At 50.2% G+C, this 23,855-nt stretch overlaps 3 protein-coding genes across 9 annotated transcripts; 2 read left to right on the forward strand and 1 right to left on the reverse strand.

Annotated features, from left to right (window-relative positions):
- The first annotated feature begins 53 nt into the window (after positions 1 to 53).
- Tymp (thymidine phosphorylase) lies at positions 54 to 3,971 on the forward strand. The gene is made up of 10 exons (XM_059248079.1): positions 54 to 396; positions 617 to 818; positions 956 to 1,158; positions 1,591 to 1,689; positions 2,065 to 2,194; positions 2,318 to 2,436; positions 2,964 to 3,126; positions 3,242 to 3,472; positions 3,588 to 3,728; positions 3,814 to 3,971. The coding sequence occupies exons 1-10, from the start codon at positions 361 to 363 to the stop codon at positions 3,969 to 3,971; spliced, it is 1,482 nt and encodes a 493-aa protein (XP_059104062.1). The 5' UTR covers positions 54 to 360.
- Positions 3,507 to 5,609, forward strand: LOC131897179 (protein SCO2 homolog, mitochondrial). The gene is made up of 2 exons (XM_059248076.1): positions 3,507 to 3,788; positions 4,773 to 5,609. The coding sequence occupies exon 2, from the start codon at positions 4,786 to 4,788 to the stop codon at positions 5,560 to 5,562; it is 777 nt and encodes a 258-aa protein (XP_059104059.1). The 5' UTR covers positions 3,507 to 3,788; positions 4,773 to 4,785; the 3' UTR covers positions 5,563 to 5,609.
- Positions 4,395 to 23,673, reverse strand: Ncaph2 (non-SMC condensin II complex subunit H2). 7 transcript variants are annotated; one of them, XM_059248071.1, is made up of 21 exons: positions 23,440 to 23,673; positions 17,653 to 17,754; positions 14,298 to 14,353; positions 14,094 to 14,178; positions 13,948 to 14,016; positions 13,778 to 13,857; positions 13,546 to 13,691; positions 13,108 to 13,191; positions 12,333 to 12,430; positions 7,907 to 7,978; positions 7,621 to 7,687; positions 7,383 to 7,490; positions 7,244 to 7,297; positions 7,014 to 7,084; positions 6,844 to 6,937; positions 6,597 to 6,668; positions 6,434 to 6,489; positions 6,252 to 6,353; positions 6,002 to 6,151; positions 5,766 to 5,934; positions 4,395 to 4,875 (listed from the first exon to the last, which is right to left on the reverse strand). In XM_059248071.1, the coding sequence occupies exons 1-20, from the start codon at positions 23,545 to 23,547 to the stop codon at positions 5,794 to 5,796; spliced, it is 1,815 nt and encodes a 604-aa protein (XP_059104054.1). In that variant the 5' UTR covers positions 23,548 to 23,673; the 3' UTR covers positions 4,395 to 4,875; positions 5,766 to 5,793. The 7 variants fall into 7 exon arrangements, with proteins under 7 accessions (XP_059104054.1, XP_059104053.1, XP_059104055.1 ...); XM_059248070.1 differs by having other exon boundaries at positions 4,395 to 5,341; XM_059248072.1 differs by having other exon boundaries at positions 4,395 to 5,934; positions 6,597 to 6,665.
- Positions 23,674 to 23,855: the final 182 nt, after the last annotated feature.

Here is a 23,855-nt window from a genome sequence, read left to right on the forward strand (position 1 = left end):
AGGGGATGGGGGAGGACGAGGTGAGTGCGAGCGTCGATAGCCTCAGTGGCGTCTGAACTTTGGGAGTGTCTGAATCTAACGACCAGTCGGACAGGGTAGCAGTGCCCGGGACCCATAGATATCGCGACCCCAGAGAACTGGGTAGAATGGTCTCTGGTCGGGAGCCACGATCTCCTGGCCCTTAAGGTCCCGGAAACACCTTCAATTGGCCACAAGGTAGCATGTAGGGAGCAGCTCAAGTGGTGATTGGCCTTACCTTGACAAGTGCCGCCTACTGGGACCGCCCCATCTGCCCGCTGTCCCTGAATTACCTGTCAGTGGCTTGTCTGCTCTGCACCTAACTTCACGCCGGGCTGAGGGATGCCAGGTCGGAACCGGGCCAGATCCAGAAAACTGGTAAAGGCCCCTGAGCTGAGTAGGTACTGGACTGGGGTCAAGTTGTGAGGTCGAGAAATGGAAGCCAGACTTGGGGGAGAAAGGTGCCGGGTGTTAAGAAAGACATGGGTCAGTGATGGGCACCAGAAACATATATAGGAGCAAGGTTGGGACAAGTGGCCATGGCTTCAGGGACATGGACAGGGGGCAGATTCCAGCAGTGTCTCAATATCCCCTGCAGGCTGAAGCAATGGCAGCTCCAGGGATACCACCTCCCTTAACCCCAGAGGCAGCTGGTACCGTCTCAGGGGGAGGGAGTGGGGAACCCAAGCAGCTGCCTGAGCTGATCCGCCTGAAACGAGATGGAGGGCATCTGAGTGAGGCAGACATCAGGGACTTCGTGCATGCAGTGATGGATGGAAGTGCACAGGACACACAAATCGGTGTGTGGCAAGCCCTAATTGAACCTTGACCCCTAACTGCCCCATATGCACCTCAAGGATCCACAATACCCCATCACCATCACAGGCCCCAGAAAACCCATGCTCTGTGAACACCTCACTCATATGTCCATACTTAGGGGCCATGCTGATGGCCATTCGGCTGCAGGGCATGGACCTAGAGGAGACATCTGTGCTGACTCAGGCCCTGGCAGACTCTGGGCAGCAACTGGAGTGGCCCAAGGCCTGGCACCAGCAGCTTGTGGATAAACACTCCACAGGAGGTGTGGGTGACAAGGTCAGCCTGGTTCTGGCACCTGCCCTGGCTGCATGTGGCTGCAAGGTTAGTGATTGCCATCTCTACAGGCCTCTGACCCACTCGCAGGCACCTCCTACCCTCAAGCCTGGCTCAAAGCTCTCAAAGACAAAACCCAGGGTTGTCCTATCCCCCAGTACCAACCAAGTTCCACCATGGAATACTGCTGCCTCTGTACCTAACAGGACCCTCAGAGGAAGAGCTGGGTCTTTCTCTTCTTGTCCCTTGAACTTGGGTCCCAGACGCATGAGTGCCAGCCTCTTACCCTACTGGCAAACTGCTCCCCACCAAGTACAGTTTATTTCCTTTCCAGCAATTGGGCACCAACATGAACTGTTTAAAATATTTGAAAATATTACAACTGCTTAAAAAGTAATTTTAGCTGAAGTTCTTACTAGTGGAGAGATAAAATGGGACAGGGGAAGTGGTGCAGGAAAAGTCAGTATTCCTATCCACCAGGTGCCAATGATCAGCGGACGTGGTCTGGGGCACACAGGGGGCACACTGGATAAGCTGGAGTCTATTCCTGGGTTCAATGTCACCCAGAGCCCAGAGCAGGTACAGGTGGGCCACTAATCTACCATTGATCTGGGTTGAGGGAGAATCACTGGCCAGAATCACAGGACGATCAACAGATAGGTTATTTATCTGGGGTCACTAGTGAGCGTGCTGACTTCTCTAAAGGTCGTTGGTTGTAGATAGGCTGGAGTCATCAAGAGAACTTTGATCAGAATCATTACTCGGGAATGGGTAGAAAACACGGACGAGCTGCTAATCATTAATGTATTATAACTAATCAGGACCCTTGGCAGGTCAGTCATCAGAGAAAGATTATTGACACTCTCGGGTCATGTTTTGAACTTTGGCTGGGTCAGTGGCCAGGGCCAGTGAGAGGGTCCTTCCTCAGAGGTCACACTGCAGGTGTCTGAACAGATACTGCTCTTACTGGAGGAAGTGGGCTGCTGTATTGTTGGCCAGAGTGAGAAGCTGGTCCCTGCTGATGGAATCCTGTATGCTGCCCGAGATGTGACAGCTACTGTGGACAGTATACCACTCATTACAGGTGACCTGATATGGGTACCCTGACTGACATACAATCCACTAGGCACTGCCACCTTTATCACAGAGGCAACTCCTTCTGTCCCCAGGTATCATACCCTGAGGATGATGTTTCTGTTCTCCACAGCATCGATCCTCAGTAAGAAGGTCGTGGAGGGACTCTCCACTCTGGTGGTGGATGTTAAGTTTGGGGGGGCTGCAGTCTTCCCAGACCAGGAGCAGGCCCGAGAGCTGGCAAAGACGTTGGTGAGCCCGTGCTGGGCCTCTGTGGCCTTTCTTTCCTTTTTTGTTTGTTTGTTTCGTTTTGAGACACAGGGTTTCTCTGTGTAGCTTTGGCTGTCCTGGATCTCGCTCTGTAGACCAGGCTGGCCTAAGACTCACAGAGATCTGCCTGCCTCTGCCTCCCAAGTGCTGGGATTAAAGGCATGGGCCACCACCGCTGGACCTCTGTGGCCTTTCTGTGAAGGGATGTGAACCTCACTTTCTGCCATATCCTTGTCTCTGCCCACTCAATAATCCGGGTAGAACCAACTGGCAATCCCCCTTCCCAGCCCTCCTACCCTGTCTAATCAAGGCTGTCCTGAGCTTGGGCTGGGGAAATCCTGCACAGAGCCCCTGCACTTAGGATGAATCACAAGACCACCCCATCACCACCACCACCTGGCAGTGTTGGTCTCTGATCTCCATCCCAAACCTTTCCTGACATCTTAACCCAGGTGCAGCAGGCATGGAATTTGGTAATGCCAGCTGGACACTGAGTAGTGCCTCCTCAGGTTAGCGCAGGAGTGGGCCTGGGGCTGCGGGTCGCAGCAGCCCTGACCGCCATGGATGACCCTCTGGGCCGCAGCGTGGGTCATACCCTGGAAGTGGAAGAAGCATTGCTTTGTCTGGATGGTGCGGGGCCGCCGGACCTACGGGACCTGGTCATTAGGCTAGGTGAGAGGGCTGGGGTTAAGACCACCTATCTGCATGCCAGGAGCTCTCAACCCCTGCAGCTTCTGCAGCTTCTGCAGCTTCTGCAGCTCCTGGGCTCCGTCCCTCCCGCCAGCAGGGGGCGCCATCCTTTGGCTTAGCGGACAGGCGGAAACCCAAGACCAGGGCGCCGCCCGAGTGGCCGCGGCGCTGGATGATGGCTCTGCGATGCACCGCTTCCAGCTGATGCTTTCGGCGCAGGGCGTGGACCCCGGCCTAGCCAGAGCACTGTGCTCCGGGAGCCCCACGCAACGCCGCCAGCTGCTGCCCCACGCCAGAGAACAAGAGGAGCTGCTCGCACCGGCAGACGGTGAGACCGGATATCCCCGGCCAGGCCCCACCCACTTCCTCTCCGCGTCTTTTCCTTCCCGGTCCTGCCCTCGTGCGTCCGCCCGCCGATCCTCAGCGACCGTCTTCTCCCTTAGGCACCGTGGAGCACGTCCTGGCGTTGCCGCTGGCCCGTGTGCTTCACGAGCTCGGGGCCGGACGCAGCCGAGCGGGGCAGCCGATCAGGCCGGGAGTGGGTGCCGAGCTGCTGGTCGACGTGGGTCAGTGGCTGTACCGCGGTGAGCGCCGTCCGGAACCCGGAACCACTCCCACACCCCCGGTCGCCCGCTGTGACCTAGGTAACCGCTTCCGTCGTTCGTGCAGGTACACCCTGGCTCCGCGTACACCTGGACGGCCCCGCGCTCAGCGGCCAGCAGCGCCGCGCTCTACAGGGGGCGCTCGTGCTGTCGGACCGCGCACCCTTCAAGGCCCCTTCGCCCTTCGCTGAACTAGTCCTCCCACCGACCTTCGCACAGCCCTAAATCCGACCCCACCGTAGGCAGGTAGGGGGGTCCGGTAGTTGAGCAAGCACCCCCCACACTAGGGGCGGGCCTGGGTGGATGGGACACGGTGAACATGTGACCTCCGCGATTTGTCTATGAGGGTAATGCTGTTGCCTCATCCACTGCGTTGCAGTGCGCTAGAGGAGACCTGCTAATGTGAGGTGCGGATGCTGGGGCGCACAAAAGGGCTGTGTTATGAATATTTACCAACCCTATCTTCTCGGGGTGGTGCCAGGGGCCAGATCAGGGACAGACGGGCCCATGGTGCCCTGAGCATGAATGGGCTGGGCTTTGTGACATTGGTGGCACTGGTTTTCTACTGAGCCCCAGATCACCCTATAGTGGCCCCTGAGGCTAGAAAGGATTACCCCTTTAAGGTGGTAAACCAGAGTGTCGACATCCTTCCTTTAAAAAAGATTTATTGTAAATAGACACACGTGCTCTGGTGCCCGGGCAAAGCATATTCTGAATGCTTCCAGGCATCAGAGGGAAGCCTGGCAGTTGAGGTGCAGGTTATCCATAGACTGCGGTAATGAAGCTGAGGCTCCCTAGTTAAAGAACTAGGAGTGACAGGTGTGGAGCAAACCATCTATGGACATTTGGTGTTGCCTAAGCTGAAGCTTAAGGCTTGAGGTGGAACAGTTCTGAGTTCAGATGAGCCCATGCAGACAGCTGGCTATGCTGCTTGGATGTGGGGTGCTGAATTTCTCCAGCAGTGGAGGCCCAGGCACCTTCCTTGTCTGTTCTTTTCTGACTTCTGGCATCTCCGTTCTTTTCCAGAGGCTTCAGGTCCATGGTGCTACTGGCTCTAGGGCCCAAAGCTTGGCCCAGGCTCTCTCAGTTCAAACCTCAAGTCCTTCTCGGGATCCCAGGAAGTGAAACTCTGTATGTAAAGTCGCGACACTTGTCAGGGCAGGGCCAGCCCCAAGGCCCTGGGCTAAGAACTAGGCTGCTGATCACTGCCCTGTTTGGGGCTGGGCTGGGCTGGGCCTGGCTGGCAGCAAGAGCTGAGAAGGAGCAGTGGCGCCAACAGCAACGGACCGAAGCCCTGCGCCAGGCTGCTGTGGGTCAGGGTGACTTCAGCCTACTGGACCACAAAGGCCAGCCTCGATGCAAAGCTGACTTCCGAGGCCAGTGGGTACTGATGTACTTTGGCTTCACTCACTGCCCTGATATCTGCCCCGATGAGCTGGAAAAGCTGGTTAAGGTGGTACAGAAGCTGGAGGCAGAGCCTGATCTGCCTCTGGTGCAGCCCGTTTTCATCTCTGTGGACCCAGAGCGGGATGACGTAGCAGCCATGGCCCGGTATGTGCAGGACTTCCACCCAAGGCTACTGGGTCTGACGGGTTCTAAAGAACAGGTGGCCCAGGCTAGTCGCAATTACCGGGTGTACTACAGCGCTGGTCCCAAGGACGAGGACCAGGACTATATTGTGGACCACTCCATTGCCATCTACTTGCTCAACCCAGATGGTCTCTTCACAGACTACTATGGGCGGAGCAGGTCAGCAGAGCAGATTGTAGAGAGTGTACGTCGGCACATAGCTGCCTTCCGTAGCATCCTGCCCTGAACTATGCTACCTAGGCCCTGCCAATAAATGAATGTACTTAATCTGTATGTGTGTGCTCTATCCGCAGCCCATTTAAATGGTTTGTTAGGTGAACAGGTAGGGGTAGCAACGCCACTTTATTAGGCTAGGCCAGCCAGGAAGCAGCACTGGAGTAAATGGCCCCACAGCACACTAAGGGCACAAGATTTCCAGGTATACACTACCTTCCACCCCTGCCTCAGTGCTCTCCACTCAAGGCTGGGCCATGGAGGGGGCAGCATAGGTCTGGAAGCGGGTATGGGCTCGTTGGTGTGTGAGCAGTCTCAGAGACATGGTGTCCACAGCTGCCTCCAGTCCCGGCTGCTGGGTGATCTCCACCGTATAGTCATTAGCCTGTGGAGACGAGGCATCAGCAGAGTCCAGGGGTGTTTCCCCCTCCCATGTGTCCCAGGCCACTCACCAGTTGCAAGGAGGCCAGCATGGAGCGGCACACCTCAAAAGCAGGCTGCCCAGCTACAAGCTCTGCAAAGGGACACCACTCATTGAGCTGGGGAAACCGTGAGACCAACTGGTCCCCATAGGTGTGGATATCGAAGGGCACATGCTGCTCCTGCACAGGGAAAGGACGTGTTAGCTTCAAGTGGAGAGACAGCTCTGAACAAACCCCAAACTGGTGGTAGGCGGTTACAGTACCAAACAGCATGCCTCACCTGCTCCTGGAGCAGGGGCTGGATGGTATCTTCCCAGTCCCTGATGCGCTGGCTCAGCTCTGTCTCCTGGACAAACTTCTGGGAGGTGGCAATGAAGAGTTCCTACGGAAGGACCAGTGGGTTCTTCCTTGCACGTAAGAGGCCAGGATGCCCCGCTACTCCCACCTGTGACCCAGGCTTACCACATTTCTTCGGACCAGCTCCTCATATCTCAGGGACTCGGGCATAGCCTCTGCATCTGGAAAGGCCCAACCATGAGCCGCTGCAGCTATGGGGCTATACACTCTCCCCTCCTGCTGCTCTTGCGCCCTCAGCCCATCTCAGCTGCTCCCAATCCAGACCTACCTAGGTCAGCAGCTTCCCCAGGCATCACCCCCTCAGGCTCTGCATACTCTTCAGGTTCTAGAAAGTCATCTGCTGAGACATGGAGAAGTGACCAGAGGCAGCTGCTCAGATGGCGGCAGGTACTGAGAGCACCAACCCCCGACCCCACCCACCCCACATCAAATGGCACCAACCCCCGACCCCACCCACCCCACATCAAATGGCACCAACCCCCGACCCCACCCACCCCACATCAAATGGCACCTACCTCCTACCCCTAGGTCTTCTAGGGAATCTTCCAAGCGTTCCTCCTCTACAGGCCACAGATCCTCCTTGGCACTGGGCAGCCATCTCTCAGTCACCTGTCCAGAGAATATCTGTGAGGTATCTCAACTTCTAGGCCCTGTGGGGTCTGACTTGAGAACTATGGGTACTTGCCTTACGTCTCTGTAGCTTCTGAAGGGTCTCGAGCTGTTCTTTTACATGTTTCCAGTACAGCACTTCCATGTCTGCAGAAAAAGACCTTATGAGGGGCTTCCCCATCCAGCCCAAGCTCCCATTTGTCCACCCAGGACTTCCAGTGACCCTGGCAGGGACGATGGGGGTGGAGCTGGGGAAGGCGGTTAAGGACTATCTTCCCTGAACAGCTACATAGGACCCAACCTCACCTGCAAAGGTTGGGCCCTTTCGCCGAGGCTTCCTGCTGTCAGCATGGTCGGCATCTGTGAGAGAGTAGTTAGCAAGAACCAGGCCAAAATCACGGCACCCAGGCGAAAGCGTGTGCCACCTTAGCCCACACTCACTCACAGGCAGCCAGGTACCACTGGTGGAAGTCCTGCAGCTTGGTAGCACACTTCCTCTTGCGCTTCTGTCCTGGAACCTCTTCCACACAGGGGGGCACAGAATAGGGCTTACCTGGAGGCAGAGAGGGACTGCATCCAGAGTGGCCAAGGGAAGGGCATACAGAGCCCCATCCAATCCATTACCTCAGAACTCAGTGGCTCTGGGCAGGGGAACATGAATGAGGTGCCACCATCCTACTGACCTTTCTGGAAGAGCTTAGAGTCCAAGGAGTCAAAAGGGTCCAGGCTCTGCCAGGGGTCTGGGGTCTCCTGAGCAAACATAAGCAGAAGCTGAGGAGGGGTAGAGCATGAGCCCTCCCTACCAGAGCTGACACAGTGGGGACTGCCCAGGATTAGAGGCCCAGGGCTACGTGGGAGAGGACTTAAGTTTCTGGAAGAAATATTAAGGGTCTAAAGGGCAACAGGGTAAAGACAGGACAGGGATACCCTTGAATATACCCTCCCTGCCAGGGCCCAGGCACCTCTCACCTGTAGCCGGGAGGCAGGCTCCTGGGCCCCTCGTGGCTCCCGCAGCATGTACCTCTTTGGCAAGGTGGCACTCTGCAAAGAAATAGCTCATAGGCTTTCCTCTTCTGGCTCCTATCCACCCAAGGCTCTCAAGATCCTAGAAATGCTGCTTAGGCTCACATCAAAAACATGGTTCAAGGCCCCCTTAGGGACTAAAAATTAAAAGTTGGCAAAGTGCTTGACCCGCAAGCATGGGCACCCGAGTTCAATCCCCAGCATTCACATAGTCAACTGGGTGTGGTGGTGCTCACTTGGGTTGTTGGACAGTTTCCTCTTAGAGTAAAACTATGACACAGGATGTGAAAAGAAAAATACAACAACAGGATGTTCTAAGGCAGTGGTTCTCAGCCTTCCTAATGCTGTGACCCTTTCACACAGTTCCTCATGTTGTGGTGACCCCAACCATAAAATTTCACTGCTACTTCATAATGTAACTATCTGATATTTGATATGAGACTCCGAAAGGGGTTACAACCTACAGGTTAAGAACTGCTGTTCTAAGATGAGGTGAAATACTTCATCCTGCAGGGACGCTCATCAAGTAAACTCAAAATAGCTTCAGGAAGTTCCTAAAACTGATCAGATTCATTAGGCCCCTGTTTTCCCAAGAGTACATAAACAGTAGAGACTCCGAAGAAGATTCTCCAACAGCCCGACCACTTAGAAGGCTTAGAAGTAGAGACTAGCCAAGCTTCACAGAAGACTCAGACAAGCTAAGCTACGTGGAAGAGGCTGAGACCAACCGAGCCACAAGGAAAAGACACTCTCCAGCCGGGCGTGGTGGCGCAGGCCTTTATCCCAGCACTCGGGAGGCAGACGCAGGCAGATATCTGTTGAGTTTGAGGCCAGCCTGGTCTACAGAGTGAGTTCTAGGATAGGCTCCAAAGCTACACAGAGAAACCCTGTCTGGGGGGGGGGAGGACGACGACAAAAAACTCTCTCCAACCTGCTAAGCTGCCTTCAAGTTGTGCAGTGTGCTCCAGGTTTCCAGCTTTTGTGAGCTGCCACATATGCTTGGATGGGTCTTTGGTGATGCGGGTGTCTCTGAGTCATTTCTGCTCCTATATAACAACACCTCACCCATATCCCTCTAAGTAATCCCAATAAAACTCGCATTGGTTCACCAAGTTGGACTTTGATGCCATTTGCACGTTGATCTGTCTTCAGTTCCCTCTCTAGGGTAAATAGACATTTGTTCACATCTCCCCAAAAAAGAACATCACACATCGTAACTGACATCAGAACAGGGCCAGGACAGAACAAAAGACGAAATGGAGAGAAGCGCATGGTCCTGGAGGTACAGGGTAGCAAGTCATCTAACTGAAGCCGAGCAGCCTACGAATGGGGAAATTTCCATACAGATGTCCCTTCCCATATGCTGTGTCAGTGTCTTTTTTTTCTTTTTTTGGGGGGGGGAGGGACGGTGTGGGGGGGGGACAGGACGGGACGGGACAGGGTTTCTCTGTGTAACAGTCCTGGTTGTCCTAGAACTTGCTTTGTAAACCAGGTTAGCCCCAAACTCAGAGATTCACCTGCCTCTGCCTCCCAAGTGCTGGGATTAAAGGCGTGCGCCACCACCGGGCTAATAGTGTCTTCCTGCTATGGCAGCGATTACATGGTTCTTACTATGTATGGGTAGTGAGACATGCAACTAAGGCTGAGCCATTAGGATTTTGAGTATCTGTGAAGGGAATTCCAGATAACACGTGGTCATCTCTGTCTGAGGTCCCCACAACTGTCTGGGAATGGACAACATTCCCAGGAAGGAGAGGTCCTACCTACTACAAGAACTGGGACTGAGAAGTTGTGCTTGACCCTCCCCAGGCCACACAGAACTATGTTCACAGGCGTGACCTTGAGGCTGGTATGGGGATTTAGTGGCTCTGTTGAGTCCTTTGGTGGGATGTGATCTTTATGGAGCAGGAGAGGCTTTGGCAGATCTGAATAATCTAGTTTGCAAGGTGCTAAAGTACTTGGGAGGAGATGAGAGCAAACAAACAATGGGTCCTCTGTATAACACAGGAAAGTGTTCTGTGGGATCAGGACGGAAAGACGCACGAGGCTTTTGAGCAGGCTAAGATCCTGTGTGCCCCACTACCATCCTGTCCCTTCCTGAACACTATTAAGTTCAGAAGGCTATGGCTGGGCTGTGGCAAAAGCAACCTGAGCAACCAGTCCCTATAGGGCTTTTGGTCTCAATCACGGATAGGAGCAGAAGCTCAGTACACAAAAATTTGTCATCCCAGAAAGTCTTGGAAAACAGGGTGGGAAACGACAAGATGGTTCATCAGTTAAGAGCACTGGCTATTCTTGCAGAGGACTCAAGTTTGGTTCCTAACACCTACCAGGTAGCTCACAACTATTTGTAACTCCAGTTCCAAGGGACCCAACACCCTCTTTTGGCCTCCACAGGCATCAGATATGTATGCATGCATGTATTGGTACTTACACATACATATAAAATAAAAATGAATCTTCTGTGGGGTTTTTTTTGTTTGTTTGTTTTTGTTTTTCTCCAAGACAGGGTTTCTCTGTGCAGTCCCAGCTGTCCCGGAACTCATCTATAGACCAGGTCGGTCTTGAACTTACAGATTCACCTACCTCTGCCTCTCAAGTGCTGGGATTAAAGGTGTGTGCCACCACCAACCGGCTAATAAAAATGAATCTTAAAAAAAAGTTGGACAGCTTGTGAGGAATGAAACCCCAGGTTGACCTCTAACCTCCATATACATATAAACACAAACAATCCTAAGGAGAACCAGTCATCAGGGAAATTTTTCCTTTAAAACCACAATATTGCTGGGAGGTGTAACTCCACAGGAGAGTGCTTACCTGGCACGTACAATACAGTGGGTACAATACTTAGCACCATAAATATAAGTAAGTAAATAAACAAGGAGAGAACATGAAAACCTGGCATGATGACTCATACTCGTCCCAATACTTGGGAGACTGAGACAGAAGGATCACAAGTTCAGGATTAGCCTAGACTATAAAATGAGACCCTGTCTCCAATAACCAAACCTAACCAAAATAATAGACTCTAACATCCAGCCAGAATTCATAAATGTTAATGTTCCCTTCTAAATACTAAAGGTGGTTTTGGAAGAAGTAATCCCCTTTTCTGTGTGTGCTGTGTATAATCACCTAACTTTGTCTTGGGCTTGAGTGTGGTTGCACACAAAAATGGGTGCATGTGGAGGCTGAAGCGGATGTTCAGAATCATTCTCAAGGCTCTTTCCCCTTATTCAGTGAGGCAGAGTCTCTGATCAAAGCCAAAGCTCACCCTCGTGTTTAGTCTTGCTAGCCATCTTGCTCTGGGTATCATGTCTCCACCTTCCAGGCCTGGAATTCCAGGCAGGCCGCTACACCTACCCAACATTATGTGGGCTCCTGGGAATCCAAACTCTGGTCCTCATGCTTACATTAAACATGAAAGATCCTGCCTGGCTGGATTTAAAAAAAAAAAAGGCCAGTTGGTGATGGCACACGACATTAACTCCAGCCCTCAGGAGGCAGAGGCAGGCGGGTCTCTGTGAGTTCAAGGCCAGCCTGGTCTACAGAGAGAGTTCCATGACAGGCAAGGCTATACAGAGAAACCCTGTCTCAAGACAAAACAAAACAAAAATTTTTACAAGTTAAAAGTTCTGTATGTGGGGATGCAGTCAATGTACATATGCATGCAGATGCCTGTCTGTGGAGGTGGAAACACCAGATCCCCAGTGGAGTTACAGGTCGTTATCAGTTGCCTGGTGTGGAGGCTGGGAATGAACCTGGACCGTCTGCAAAAACAGTACACACTCTGAGCCATCTCTACAGCCCCCTCGTTTCTTAATGTATTCATATCACAATGCTGGGGATTAAACTCTGGGCCTCCCATAGGCTAGTCAAGAATTCCAGCATTCAAATACAACCCCAGCCTCCTCAGAGCTTCTGTTTTGTCTGTAGCTTGTGTTCAATGAGGCTTTCTTAATCATCTCCCGATAGAGTACACCCGTGGGGCTGAACGAGGCAGCAGCAAAGCCCTCCACACTCATTCTCTCATGGCAGCCTGACAGCATGGAGCTCGGGGTCAGCTGACAGCGCAGGGCCTGGGAGCTCCACAGGGCTCAGAGCCTTGAACATCAGTTCATCCTCAAGGAGCAACTGCCCTTCTGCTTACGGAGGAAAAGGATGTGGAAGCTACATTCAACAGTCTGGCTGGAGGATAGCCAGGCTTCAGGGCAGACACTCCCTGAGAGGACACACAAAACTAGAGTGATGGGACATCAATGTGACATACAGGAGCCAAGACCCTGCACTGTGGTCCCCACGGAACGTTAATTCTGCCCCAGAACCAGGGCTTGCTCTGCTGACAGCTAGAGCTCTGCAGGTCACTGTGTCCCACCTGCTGTGAGGTCCTGGGCTCTGCAGGCTCTGGAGCAACCTCTGGGAGTTCTGCTACATCCTCTGCATCCTCATCTCCACCACTGAGCATAGGGCCATCTAGAAAGTTTGGGCAGGAACCAAGAAACCAGTTAGCCCTAAAGAGGCTGGAGGCCAGGCAGCAGGTGGAGCACCCACACAGGAGGCTGGCAGCCAGCTCCTAGAAAAGCTGGACAGGCCAGCCTCTCCTCTCAGCTTCACACTTTAGCATTTGAAAAACTGCACAAGGCTTTATAGTCTTGTCCTCATACTGGCATGCTTTGGTTGGTTTACCTTATTTCTTGGCAAATATTTATATATTTGCTTATTTATTTGTTTGTTTGTTTGTTTATGCTGTGGGCTGAATCCTAGGCCTTGTATATGTACTTGCTAATTTATTTATTTGTTTGTTTGTTTGTTTATGCTGTGGGCTAAGGCCTGGGCTTTGTATATGTACTTGCTAATTTATTTGTTTGTTTATGCTGTGGGCTAAGGCCTGGGCTTTGTATATGGCTAGGCAAGTGCTCCAAGTTACAGCCCCAGCCCAGATACTTTTTCTTACCATTTATGTTTACATGGAGAAGACCCAGGAAAACAAATCTCACTGATGATTGCACCCCAGCAGAGAGCCAACATAAGCTACCACTAAGCCTGTTCCCAAAAGCCAACAAAGAGGAAGCAAACAAGACAGGCTAAGGAAACTGAGAGCATCCAAGGTCGGAGTTCCTAGCGCTGCCTCCCTGATCCTCTCTTCTCACCTGGCTCTTGGGAGACGCAGAGTACAGGAACAGGACTCCCATTCCTAGAGACTTCCATTGGCTGCTCCTCAACATCCTCACCATCTGGGAGACAGATATTAGACATGGTCAGCCCTATTGCTGGATGGTCCCCACTGGTACCAAAGGAGCCTCTCTGGATTGCCAGCAGAAAGCAGAACCCAGCAGGCCCCAAGTCTGGGATTAAGGAGGCCACGAGATACCAGACCCCAGTACTGAGCTAAGCTATGACCTTGCTGGCTGGTAATCAAGGTACAAAAAAAGATGAGGGATAGCTCTAGCCAACCTATCCACAGTGGAAAAGGCTGGTGGTATGAGGTAGCTTCTAAGTCCAGAGACGGCAGGCATAAGATACCCAGCAGTAGTCTCCCAAAAGATCTTCATCTATTTCCCACTAAGCCCCCACCTCCAAAGCCTTACCTTTCAGGCTCCTTGGCATGGGGCACACATCTGGAGGCTCCACAGGACACATTCCCACTGGATCCAACATAAAGGAACCTCTGGGGCCGGGGGTACATGTGTTCATCCTGAAATCCTTCCGGCTGGCCAAGACCTCACCCTGACAGCTGTGTGGTCAAAAACAGGCTTACCACAGAGACCCTTCCCAGGCAGGCTTCCTGCCCTTCTTTCCCATGCTAGCACAGTGTTATACCTATACAAGGGGCTGTTGTTCTTTTCCACTTCATCAGGGGCCACCAGGGCCATGGGCAGAAGGGGTATGATAAGCAGCTCCTGAGGGTGGGGGAGGAAGAGCTCTGAATTCTACACGGAGTAACACTGAGAAGACTGCTGTCCCCACTGCACAAAGGCCGGGACACTCACACTGGATGCCTGGTCATTTTTCAGATCCACATTGGCCCGGGAGTCAGGGAAGTCATCCAGGGACAGGAGCTGCAGGAGAACGCAAAGTACTCATGGGAGCAGGGCCAGGCAAGCACCCAGGGCAGAGTCCACATGCCCCAACTCACCTCATCCTCTGTTTCGTAGGGAGCTCCTGAGTTGACGGCTCTGTTGCTCCCATCTTCTTGTACTAAAGAGAGCTGCTTGGCTCGCCTGAGAAAGTAAAACACACCAAGAGCATCCTAGGAGACTTCAGGAGCCTCCCAAGCTGCAAGCAGGGCTCAGCTGAGAAGATGAAGGCCTCTTCCTCCTGGCTCACTTCTAATACTCACCTCTTGCCAGAAATAAAATCAAGAGCCTGGTAGACCAGCGAGTAGAGGTACTCCACCTGGCAACCAGAGGCAAGCAGTAAGGACGTGGAAAGGAGGTGCCTGTCTGAAACGGTGCTTGCAAACACCCCCAGAACCTTTCTTATTAGACACTGGTACATATCAACATCTGGCCATCACTTCCAAACCTCCGTACAAGCCCAGCCAGTTTTACTACTATTACGAAATTCTCACTACCCAGAATGGTGGCATATGACTATAACCTCAGCACATAGGAGGCTGAAGCAGGAGGATTATCATGAGTTTGATGCCAATCTAAGCTATACAATAAGTTCTGGGTTAGAATATAAGACCCCATCTCAAATAAATAAATAAATAAATAAATAGATAGATAGATAAATAAATCAATCTTGACAAGCCTGCTCCAGCACACAAAGGCTAAGGCAGGAGAACCTTAGATTGAAGGCCAGCCTGGGCTACATGCCAAGCTACTATCTAAAAAACGAACAAGCAGACTGAATAAACTGCTCAGTGAGTAAGATGCTTGCTATGCTCAGATCCTGAGCATTTATAGAAAAAGTTGGGCAGGTGGCATGCATTTGTAACCCCAGCACTGGGATGGGAAGGCAGATCCTGGGCATTTGCTGGCTAGCCAGTCCAGCTCTAACAGCAAGCTCCAGGTTCAGTTAGACTTTGTCGAAGAATAACGGAGACAGCTGATAGATAGTTCAGCAGTCAAAAGCAGTTCTGTTCTAGCATCCAGATGGCAGCTCACAACTGTAACTCCAGTTCCAGGCGATCTTACCTCTGAGGTCACCAAGCACATATGGTGCATCTAAAAACATGCAGATAAAGCACTCATACACATAAAATAAAATAATATTGTTTTGTTTCTTGAGACACGGTTTCTGTGTAACCCTGGCTGTCCTGGAACTTGCTCTGTAAACCAGGCTGGCCTTGAACTTAGAGATCTGTCTATTTCTGCCTCACAGAGTGCTGGGATTAAAGGAATGTGCCACCACACCTGACAAAAATTAAAAAAATCTTTAAAAAAAAAAAAAAAAAAGGTAAACGATTCCTATATCAACTTCTGACCTACATATTTAGGCAACCACACATGTGCACACACACACACACAAACACTGAAATACAAACATAAAAATAATTCTCTGGGGCTGGAGAGATGGCTCAGCAGTTAAGAGTGCTTGCTGTTCTTTCAGAGGACCTGAGTTTGGTTCCCACACCATCATTAGCTATTCACAACCACTTGTAACTCCAGCTCCAGGAAAATCAGTTGCCTCGGGCCTCTGGGAGTACCTACACTCAAATGCATACACCCACATGCATAAGTACCTGACATGCAAACACATGAATCTGAGTTTGGATCCCCAGAACCCATGTTAAAAAGCCAAACATGGCAGTGCATGCTTGTAAGCCCGGTCTTGGGGAAGGCTGAGGTAGCAGAGATAGAAGAAGCCCTGAAATTCACCAGTCAGCCAGCCAAACAAACCAGTGAGCTTCAGGTGAGACCCTGACTCAAAAAATAAAGTGGAGAGAGAGCAAGTAAACACATGGACATTAACTCCAGAGTTACACATTCCTGGGCACATACACGCACAGACACACATATATAACAACAACAACAACAATAATAATAATAATAATAATAATTCTCAAGTCAAACCAGTCTCTTCAGAATTACTTTTGACAGTTGAGGTTTCTACTTCTCCTCTGTCCCATACTCCACACATCTACAAGCACAGCCTCCTTGACACAGGTCATGGCCATGTCACGATGGGTGCCCACTATGCTTCAGACCCAGAATGCTCACACATGGTCCCCACTGTCCTTCTGCCCAGTGCCCCAGGCCAGCTGCAGCTCCTCCTCCTAGCTCTTCTACTCCATTCACAGGAGGGTGCTCAGAGTCTCTGGTGGCCCTGTCAAACGTAAGCCATGTGGTCCTGCCTGACAGATCTTTCATTTGCTTCTTGTTGGTCTCCTCCACAGAACCAAAGGTCTCACCATAGGGTGAGACCTGAAGTTTTTCTAAATGATGACGTATCACAACTGCATAGTATCCACATGTGGAAGGCAAGGAAAGTAGAGCTTATACACACTGTGCCTGAGCTACAGATAATTATGTACATGAGGGACAACAGAGCCCACAGCACACCTGACCCTCTCTTCCTGGTCATTTTATTTACTGATGTGGTGCTAGGGATGACAACCAGGGCCTCCTGTATGCTAGATGAGCGTTATACAATTGAATTACACCTCTAGCTTAGCCATACCATTGTGTACATTGTGTTGTCTATATGTGTTTTATGGGGGTGGGTACAAATGTGTTCAGATGTACATGTACATTGTACAAATGGTTAAGGAAGCTATAGGTTAACCTCAGATGTCTTCCCCGACTGCCCTCTACCTTATTTTCAGGCTGGCTGGCTAATGAGCTCCAGGGCTCCACAAGTCTCCCGCACCATACCGCTAGGGTTATACCTGGTTTATGCGGGTGCCGAGGATCCAAGCTCAGGTCTGCATGCTCATACAGCAGACTTTTGCCAAATGAACCATCACCTCCTGGTAGTACCATTTTAAACTCAAATTTACCCGGACGCATTGTAGAACATGCCTATTATCCAAACACTTAAGAGGCAAAGGCAGGGAGTATCAGGGGTTCAAGGCAAGCCTCAGCTAAGAGCAAGCTCAAGGCCAGTCTGCTAATAAAATCCTGCCTCAGAAACAAGCAGGTTGGGAATATGGTTTAGTTGGTGAAGCATTCACCTACATGAAGCACCACCCCCCACTCCACCCCAACCCCCGCCACAGGACTGCAAAAATTAGATACAGTGATTGACACCTGTCATACTAGCACTCCAGGAGGTATAAGCAAATGGATCAGAAGTTCAAGGTCATCTTCCTCAGGTAGACATAATGTTCAAGATCAGCCTGGGATGCATGAGATGTGTCTCAAAAAAGCAAACAATAAACTCCAGTTTTTCTTTGGTATTGAAAACTATGAAGGAATCTTAAGTGTGAGCCACAGTGAAAGCAGGCTACAGATAGATGTACACCATTGCTGGCCCAGAAGAAGCCAATCATGTTACTCCCACTCAACACTAAAGCACAAAGATCAGCAGTCTGTGGAACCCACCTTTTTTTTTTTTTTTTTTTTAATTTTATTTATTATGTATACAGTGTTCTGCCTACACATATGCCTATAGGCCAGAAGAGGGCACCAGATCTCATTACAGATGGTTGTGATCCACCATGTGGTTGCTGGGAATTGAACTCAGGACCTCTGGAAGAACAGCCAGTGCTCTTAACCTCTGAGCCATCTTTCCAGCCCGGAACCCACCTTTTTACTGTAGACACAAGCTGAGCCCTGGATCAACAGTGCTGCCTCAATGAAGTTCATAGTGGTTTTGCCTTCATCAAAAGAAATGCAGATCTGGTCCAGCTGCAAGAGAAAACATTAGTAAGCTAGACTCGGTGGGCATGCCTATGATCCCAGCAGTTGGGACATTGAGTAGGATTCAAGTTCCACCTACGCTACACAGTGAGACAGAATCAAAGAAAGCAAGATGCCAGGGCAGAAGGCTATGCTCACTTCCTCCAGGGCAGCTCAACCCACCACCCACAAACATAGCTCCAAGTCTACTAGATTTTGCCAGTTGCCTCTGGGTATTTCTAGAGGAAAGCTAGATCTTTGTGATTCCCCCTACTTCCTGGATCCTTTGAGACCAAGTGTTTTGGAAGAGAGAGGTCCCCAAAGATACTGACCATGATGGCTAAAGTAGCATACCAGCTGTCACCAGCACCTCACATTGTACCCACCCAGGTCAAAACCAACTGGGACAGACTCCAGCACAAAGACCCTTTACCCCGAGAGAAGGAAAAGGAGACAGACAAATACAGCACTCTCTATCCTTTGACTGGAAAATTGAGGAAACAGTGCCATAAGTAGTTCTCTCTCTGCAACCCTCCTTGGTCTCTGTGAACCTTGGCTCTTAGCCAGTGTTTTGGCTCTTTATACCAATGAACACCTTCTATCATATGCAAGCAACCAGCCACACACATGTCAACAATTGCCAAATCTGTCCTCAGAATAACTTTCTCCCTGAGGCTCTGAGGTTCCATTTACAGGTAGCTACTGGGGATCTAAAAAAAAACAAGATATGGCACAGAAATGTTCAAGGTATTGGGGATTGAACTCAAGATCTTACAGACACTCTTACTACTGCCCAGACACCTATGTCCAACTGTCTTATTCAACGATCTAGATTTCTATAAACAAGAGTGAAAGGAACAGGTCATGACGGACTCCAAGCATCCCTACTCCTCCCCAGAAACTGAAGGACCTCAGCTCCTCTCCTCTTTTGCTCACCTGTCCGTTCAATCTAGGATCAGCCCCTTACCACTTCCATGTTCCTCTCCCACGACTACTGCTCTGGCCCAGCCTAACCTCTAACCGGGCTCCTCCCGACCCCGTCTTCTGTATGTTCTTTACAGGCCTTCTGCCACTCGGAGGGAAAGATCTGAAACTCTAAACAAGGCTTCAAGAGGTCTTTAAACCCACAGTCTCCTCCAGCTACTGGACTTCCCATGTGAGCTGCACTCTCATGCTTCCCACTAAGGCAAACACAATGTCCCCTCTACATAATTTTCAGCTTATCAGACATGACAACTCCTTTTACTTCAAATAAAATCAGGTCCCTCAGTCAAAGTCTTCATAGTATCCTAACCTTTTTTTTCCAATCTATCACCCATTTATGACAACACCCAGATACAGGCAGTGGGGGGAAAGAGATCTGCTTTGTCCACTATCAGCTGTGACTTCCGGCATATCATTTCATCTCTCTGGTGACTATATCAGTTTTTGTTGTAAAAACTACATTGCTTTATATAAAACACAAAGAAACAGTACTTAGGCCAAATAGGCACCTAATACCCAACAATGTGGTTCCTACTTGGTATCTAGGATTTCTCCCTAGAAAGCAGAAATTCTATCTCTTTTTTTTTTTTTTTTTGGTTTTTCGAGACAGGGTTTCTCTGTGTAGCTTTGCGCCTTTCCTGGAACTCACTTGGTAGCCCAGGCTGGCCTCGAACTCACAGAGATCCGCCTGCCTCTGCCTCCCGAGTGCTGGGATTAAAGGCATATGCTACCTCTACACAGCCAGTATGACCTCTTTTTTTTTTTTTTTTTTTTTTCCACAATACAATCCGGTTCTACATATCAGCCACGGATTCCCTTGTTCTCCCCCCTCCCGCCCCTCTCCCTTTCCCCCCAGCCCACCCCCCATTCCCACCTCCTCCAGGGCAAAGCCTCTCCCGAGGACTGAGATCAACCTGGTGGACTCAGTCCAGGTAGGTCCAGTCCCCTCCTCCCAGGCCGAGCCAAGGGACCCTGCATAAGCCCCAGGTTTCAAACAGCCAACTCATGCAATGAGCACAGGACCCGGTCCCACTGCCTGGATGCCTCCCCAACAGAGCAAGCCAAACAACTGTCTCACCCATTCAGAGGGCCTGATCCAGTTGGGGACCCCTCAGCCATTGGTTCATAGTTCATATGTTTCCATTCGTTTGGCTATTTGTCCCTGTGCTTTATCCAACCTTGGTCTCAACAATTCTCGCTCATATAAACCCTCCTTTTTCTCGATAGACTCCCAGAGCTCCACCCGGGGCCTAGCCGTGGATCTCTGCATCCAGATCCCTCAGTCGTTGGATGGGGTTTCTAGCACGACAATTAGGGTGCAGTATGACCTCTTAACACTGTTCTTGGCATTCCTCAGCCAACTGTGCAGTATAAGTTAATCATCAGAGCCCATGTTCACTTAATAAGCATTTATCCTGCATCTATGTGTCAGGCATTCTACAAAGTAGAAGAAATCATACACACAGTCTCTGCCCCTTTAGAATTTACATTGTAGGGTGGAGACAGACCACAAACAAGCAAGTTGAAGAATACCTTATGACATTGTTATATCAAAGAGAATTATTTTAGATAGAATGGTTAACTGACACTTCAGACATAAAGGATCAGGGCTGGGCATGGTGGCACATGCCTTTAACCCCAGCTCTCAGGAGGCAGAGGCAGGCAGATCTCTCCGAGTTTGAGGCCAGCCTGGTCTACAGAGTGAGTTCCAGGACAGCCTGAATTACACAGAAACCCCCTCTCAAAAAACCAAAATACATGAATGAGTGAATGAATGAATAAATAAATGGATGGATAAAGAAAGAAAGAAAGAAAGAAAGAAAGAAAGAAAGAAAGAAAGAAAGAAAGAAAATAATAAAAAAGTTAAAGGATGAAAAGACTCAGTCATAAATAGAACAGTCACTTATAGGACAAGAAATCACAGATATCCTTCAGCCAAGAACAAGCATGGGATGCCATAGGTTGAGTGTTCAAAAAACACAAAGAGCACCTAGAGGTGTGGCTTAAAGACAGAGCACTTGCCTACAATGTATGCAGCCTTTGAGCAGTGAGATAGCTCAGTGGATAAATGTGCTTGCCATGAAGCCTGATGACTAAGTATCTATGTGGTAGAAGGAAAGAAGAGACCTCCACAAGCACACTGGTATGCATGTCCTGCCCCCACATAATCATGTTAATTTTGAAAATTAAAATAAAAAATTTTAAAACGCACATAAGGTACAGGACACCCGTGGGTAAAGCTAAAACTACCGAGCAATGAATGCAATAAAAACCTGAGGGCTTTAAACTAAAACTGAGTATAATTTTTTTTCCTAAGATGTGTGTTTGCTTGCATTTATGTGTGTGTGCCATGTGCTTGCAGGTGTCCATGGAACCGGAAGATGGTCCTGGAACCCCTGGAAGTAGAGCTACATTCGGGTTCTGAGAACCAAACCCAGGTCTTCTGCAAGAGTAGCATGTACTCTTAATCAGAGTCATCGCTCTAGCCCTGATTTTAATTTTCTAAAAAATTCTGTGAGTGTTTTGCCTGCATGTATCTGTGCACCACTTTCGGTGCCAACCGAGGCCAGATGAAAGCAATGGATCCCCTGGAACTGGAGTTACAGACAGCTGTGATCCCTCATGTGGACACTTAGAATTGAACCTGGAGGCTGGACAGTGGCGGCGCACTCCTTTAATCCCAGCACCCAGGAGGCAGAGCCAGGCAGATCTCTGTGAGTTCCAGGCCAGCCTGGTCTACACACTGAGTTCCAGGACAGGCTCCAAAGCTACACAGAAAAACCCTATCTCAAACCCCCCAGCACACAAAAAAAGAATTGAACCTGAGTCCTCTGGAAGAGCAACCAGTGCTCTTAACTGATGAACCATCTCTCCAGTTCCCTGCACTCCCAGCCCTGTCTCTCTCTCTCTCTCTCTTTTTTTTTTTTTTTTTTGCTTTTTCGAGACAGGGTTTCTCTGTGTAGTTTTGGTGCCTATCCTGGATCTCCCTCCATAGCCCAAACTGGCCTCAAACTCACAGAGATCTGCCTGCCTCTACCTCCTGAGTGCTGGGATAAAAGGCATGTGCCATGGCCCAGCTCGTTTAATTTTTTTTTTTTTTTTTTTTTTTTTGGTTTTTCGAGACAGGGTTTCTCTGTGTAGCTTTGCACCTTTCCTGGATCTCATTCTGTAGACCAGGCTGACCTCGAACTCACAGAGATCCGCCTGGCTCTGCCTCCCGAGTGCTGGGATTAAAGGCGTGCGCCACCACCGCCCGGCTTCGTTTAAATTTTTAAGACTCACACTAGCTCTAGCTACTGGATGATGTCCAATCTAGGAACTTGGATGAGAAGGTCTTAAATATCTAGGTTTAATAGGCCTAGACCAGACACAATGTGATACTCTGGCTGTGTAACTAACAGAATTCATAGGTCAACTAGGTGTGGGATATGAAGCCTTATTACATCTCTTAATTTCCACCTTTAGTTGAACAGTAAAACTCTTTACCAAAACAGGACTAGAATTTGAACCAAAAATCAAAAGCTCCACTTTAAATAAAACCCCAAGGGCTTATGTAACATCCCAGAAAATGCCAAGAGAGTTTCGAGAACAAACAGATTTGGAGGCAACATTGGAACAGCTTACAAGTAGTAGCGGTATGGGTGTATCCCACGACATGGAGTTGAAAACCCGTGTTTTAAATCACGCAAGATTTTCTGTTTTTAAGGGGAAGAAGGCTCCACGCCGGGAAGCTCAACACTCAGGAGAGAAAAACGAAGCAGTGAAATAGAAATCCTAATAGCACTGTTTCAAAAAGGAATTTGTCAGACAAACAAATGCTCCCCAACTGAATTACAGGACATTTCGAGCATCTTTTGGATTTTGTGAGATGAAAACCACTATCGTTCAACACAAGAGATCTGTAACTATTCAGTAGTGGAATCCGATTGTGTTGGGCTGAGGAGTGAATACGCAGAAATGGAGCAGACAGAGCCTGAAGAGACCTAGACACTGCTGCTAAAAATGGAGGCGTGAAATGCTGATAGGCTAGATTACAGCGAGGGGCAGGGCCACACACTAGGGGCGGACCCTCCGGGACAAAGCTGGCTCAAGTTAAGAGCCCCGGGTATGGGTGCGTCACGACACACCAGGGAAAAGACATGGGCGGAGCTTGAGGTCTAAAATACGAAATCCCTTTCCCTTCGGGATCCAGATCTCTCAAATACAGTCAAGAGTCCAGGCATAGTAGGGTCGATTAGTACTCGCAAATAATTGAGATACTGAGGCAGGAAGATTCCAGTTTAAGGCCTGTCTTAAGAAGAAAAAAAGGATTTAAGAAAAAAAAAAAAAAGCTCAGTGGTAGAGCGCTTGCCAAGCTCGTACAAAGCCCTAGGTTAAATCCCAAGCACCCCCCAAAAAAGGAGTACGAAAGTGATGCTTCCCAATGTATTGCACCCCGAAAAGAAAGCAGAAATAATGTATTTATTGAAGAAAAAGGTTATCATCCAACCAAATCGATTTCACAGCTCGTTAACGGGTAGAGACCAGAAAATGACAGCTGCAGGAGAACCTAACTGAAGAAAGTTTTGAGAGGCAGGCTGGAGTTGGGGGAGGAAAAAAAAAAAAAACCGAGAAACTGAGGACAAAACACCAGACGGCTACAGACCTGGAGGCGGGGGTGGCAGTGACGCCTGGGTCCCCAGGCTCGTGCCATTCCCCCGCCGCCCTCACCTCCTCCAGATACTCGCCCAGCTGTGCCGCTACGTCCACCTCCCAGTTCTTAGTGAGGTCCCGGATGGGCTGCAAGAGGTGAGCGAAGCGCACCTCCACATCCTCCATGTCCAGAAAGGGACTAGAGGCCCGGGACCGTACACTGGCTCCGGATAGGGCCAGCAGGATCAACCCGCCACTGGCTCTGGCGCCATTTTGGTGTTCCCGCCCAGGAAGTACGTACACGGACGCGGCGCGCACACCTATGACGTAACGCGGGCCCCCAGTTTCAAAGTGGAAGGAAGGCGCACGAGGGAAAGAGGCGGACCTGACGGGGCGGGGCCTACGACGAGGGGCGTGGTTAGGCGTCCGGGGCGGGCCCTGGAGGACCCGCTGAGACTAAGTTTCTGGGCCAGTTAGCGGTGAGTTCCTTGGCA

Source organism: Peromyscus eremicus, chromosome 20, assembly GCF_949786415.1.
Source record: "Peromyscus eremicus chromosome 20, PerEre_H2_v1, whole genome shotgun sequence".
Lineage (NCBI taxonomy): Eukaryota > Metazoa > Chordata > Mammalia > Rodentia > Cricetidae > Peromyscus > Peromyscus eremicus.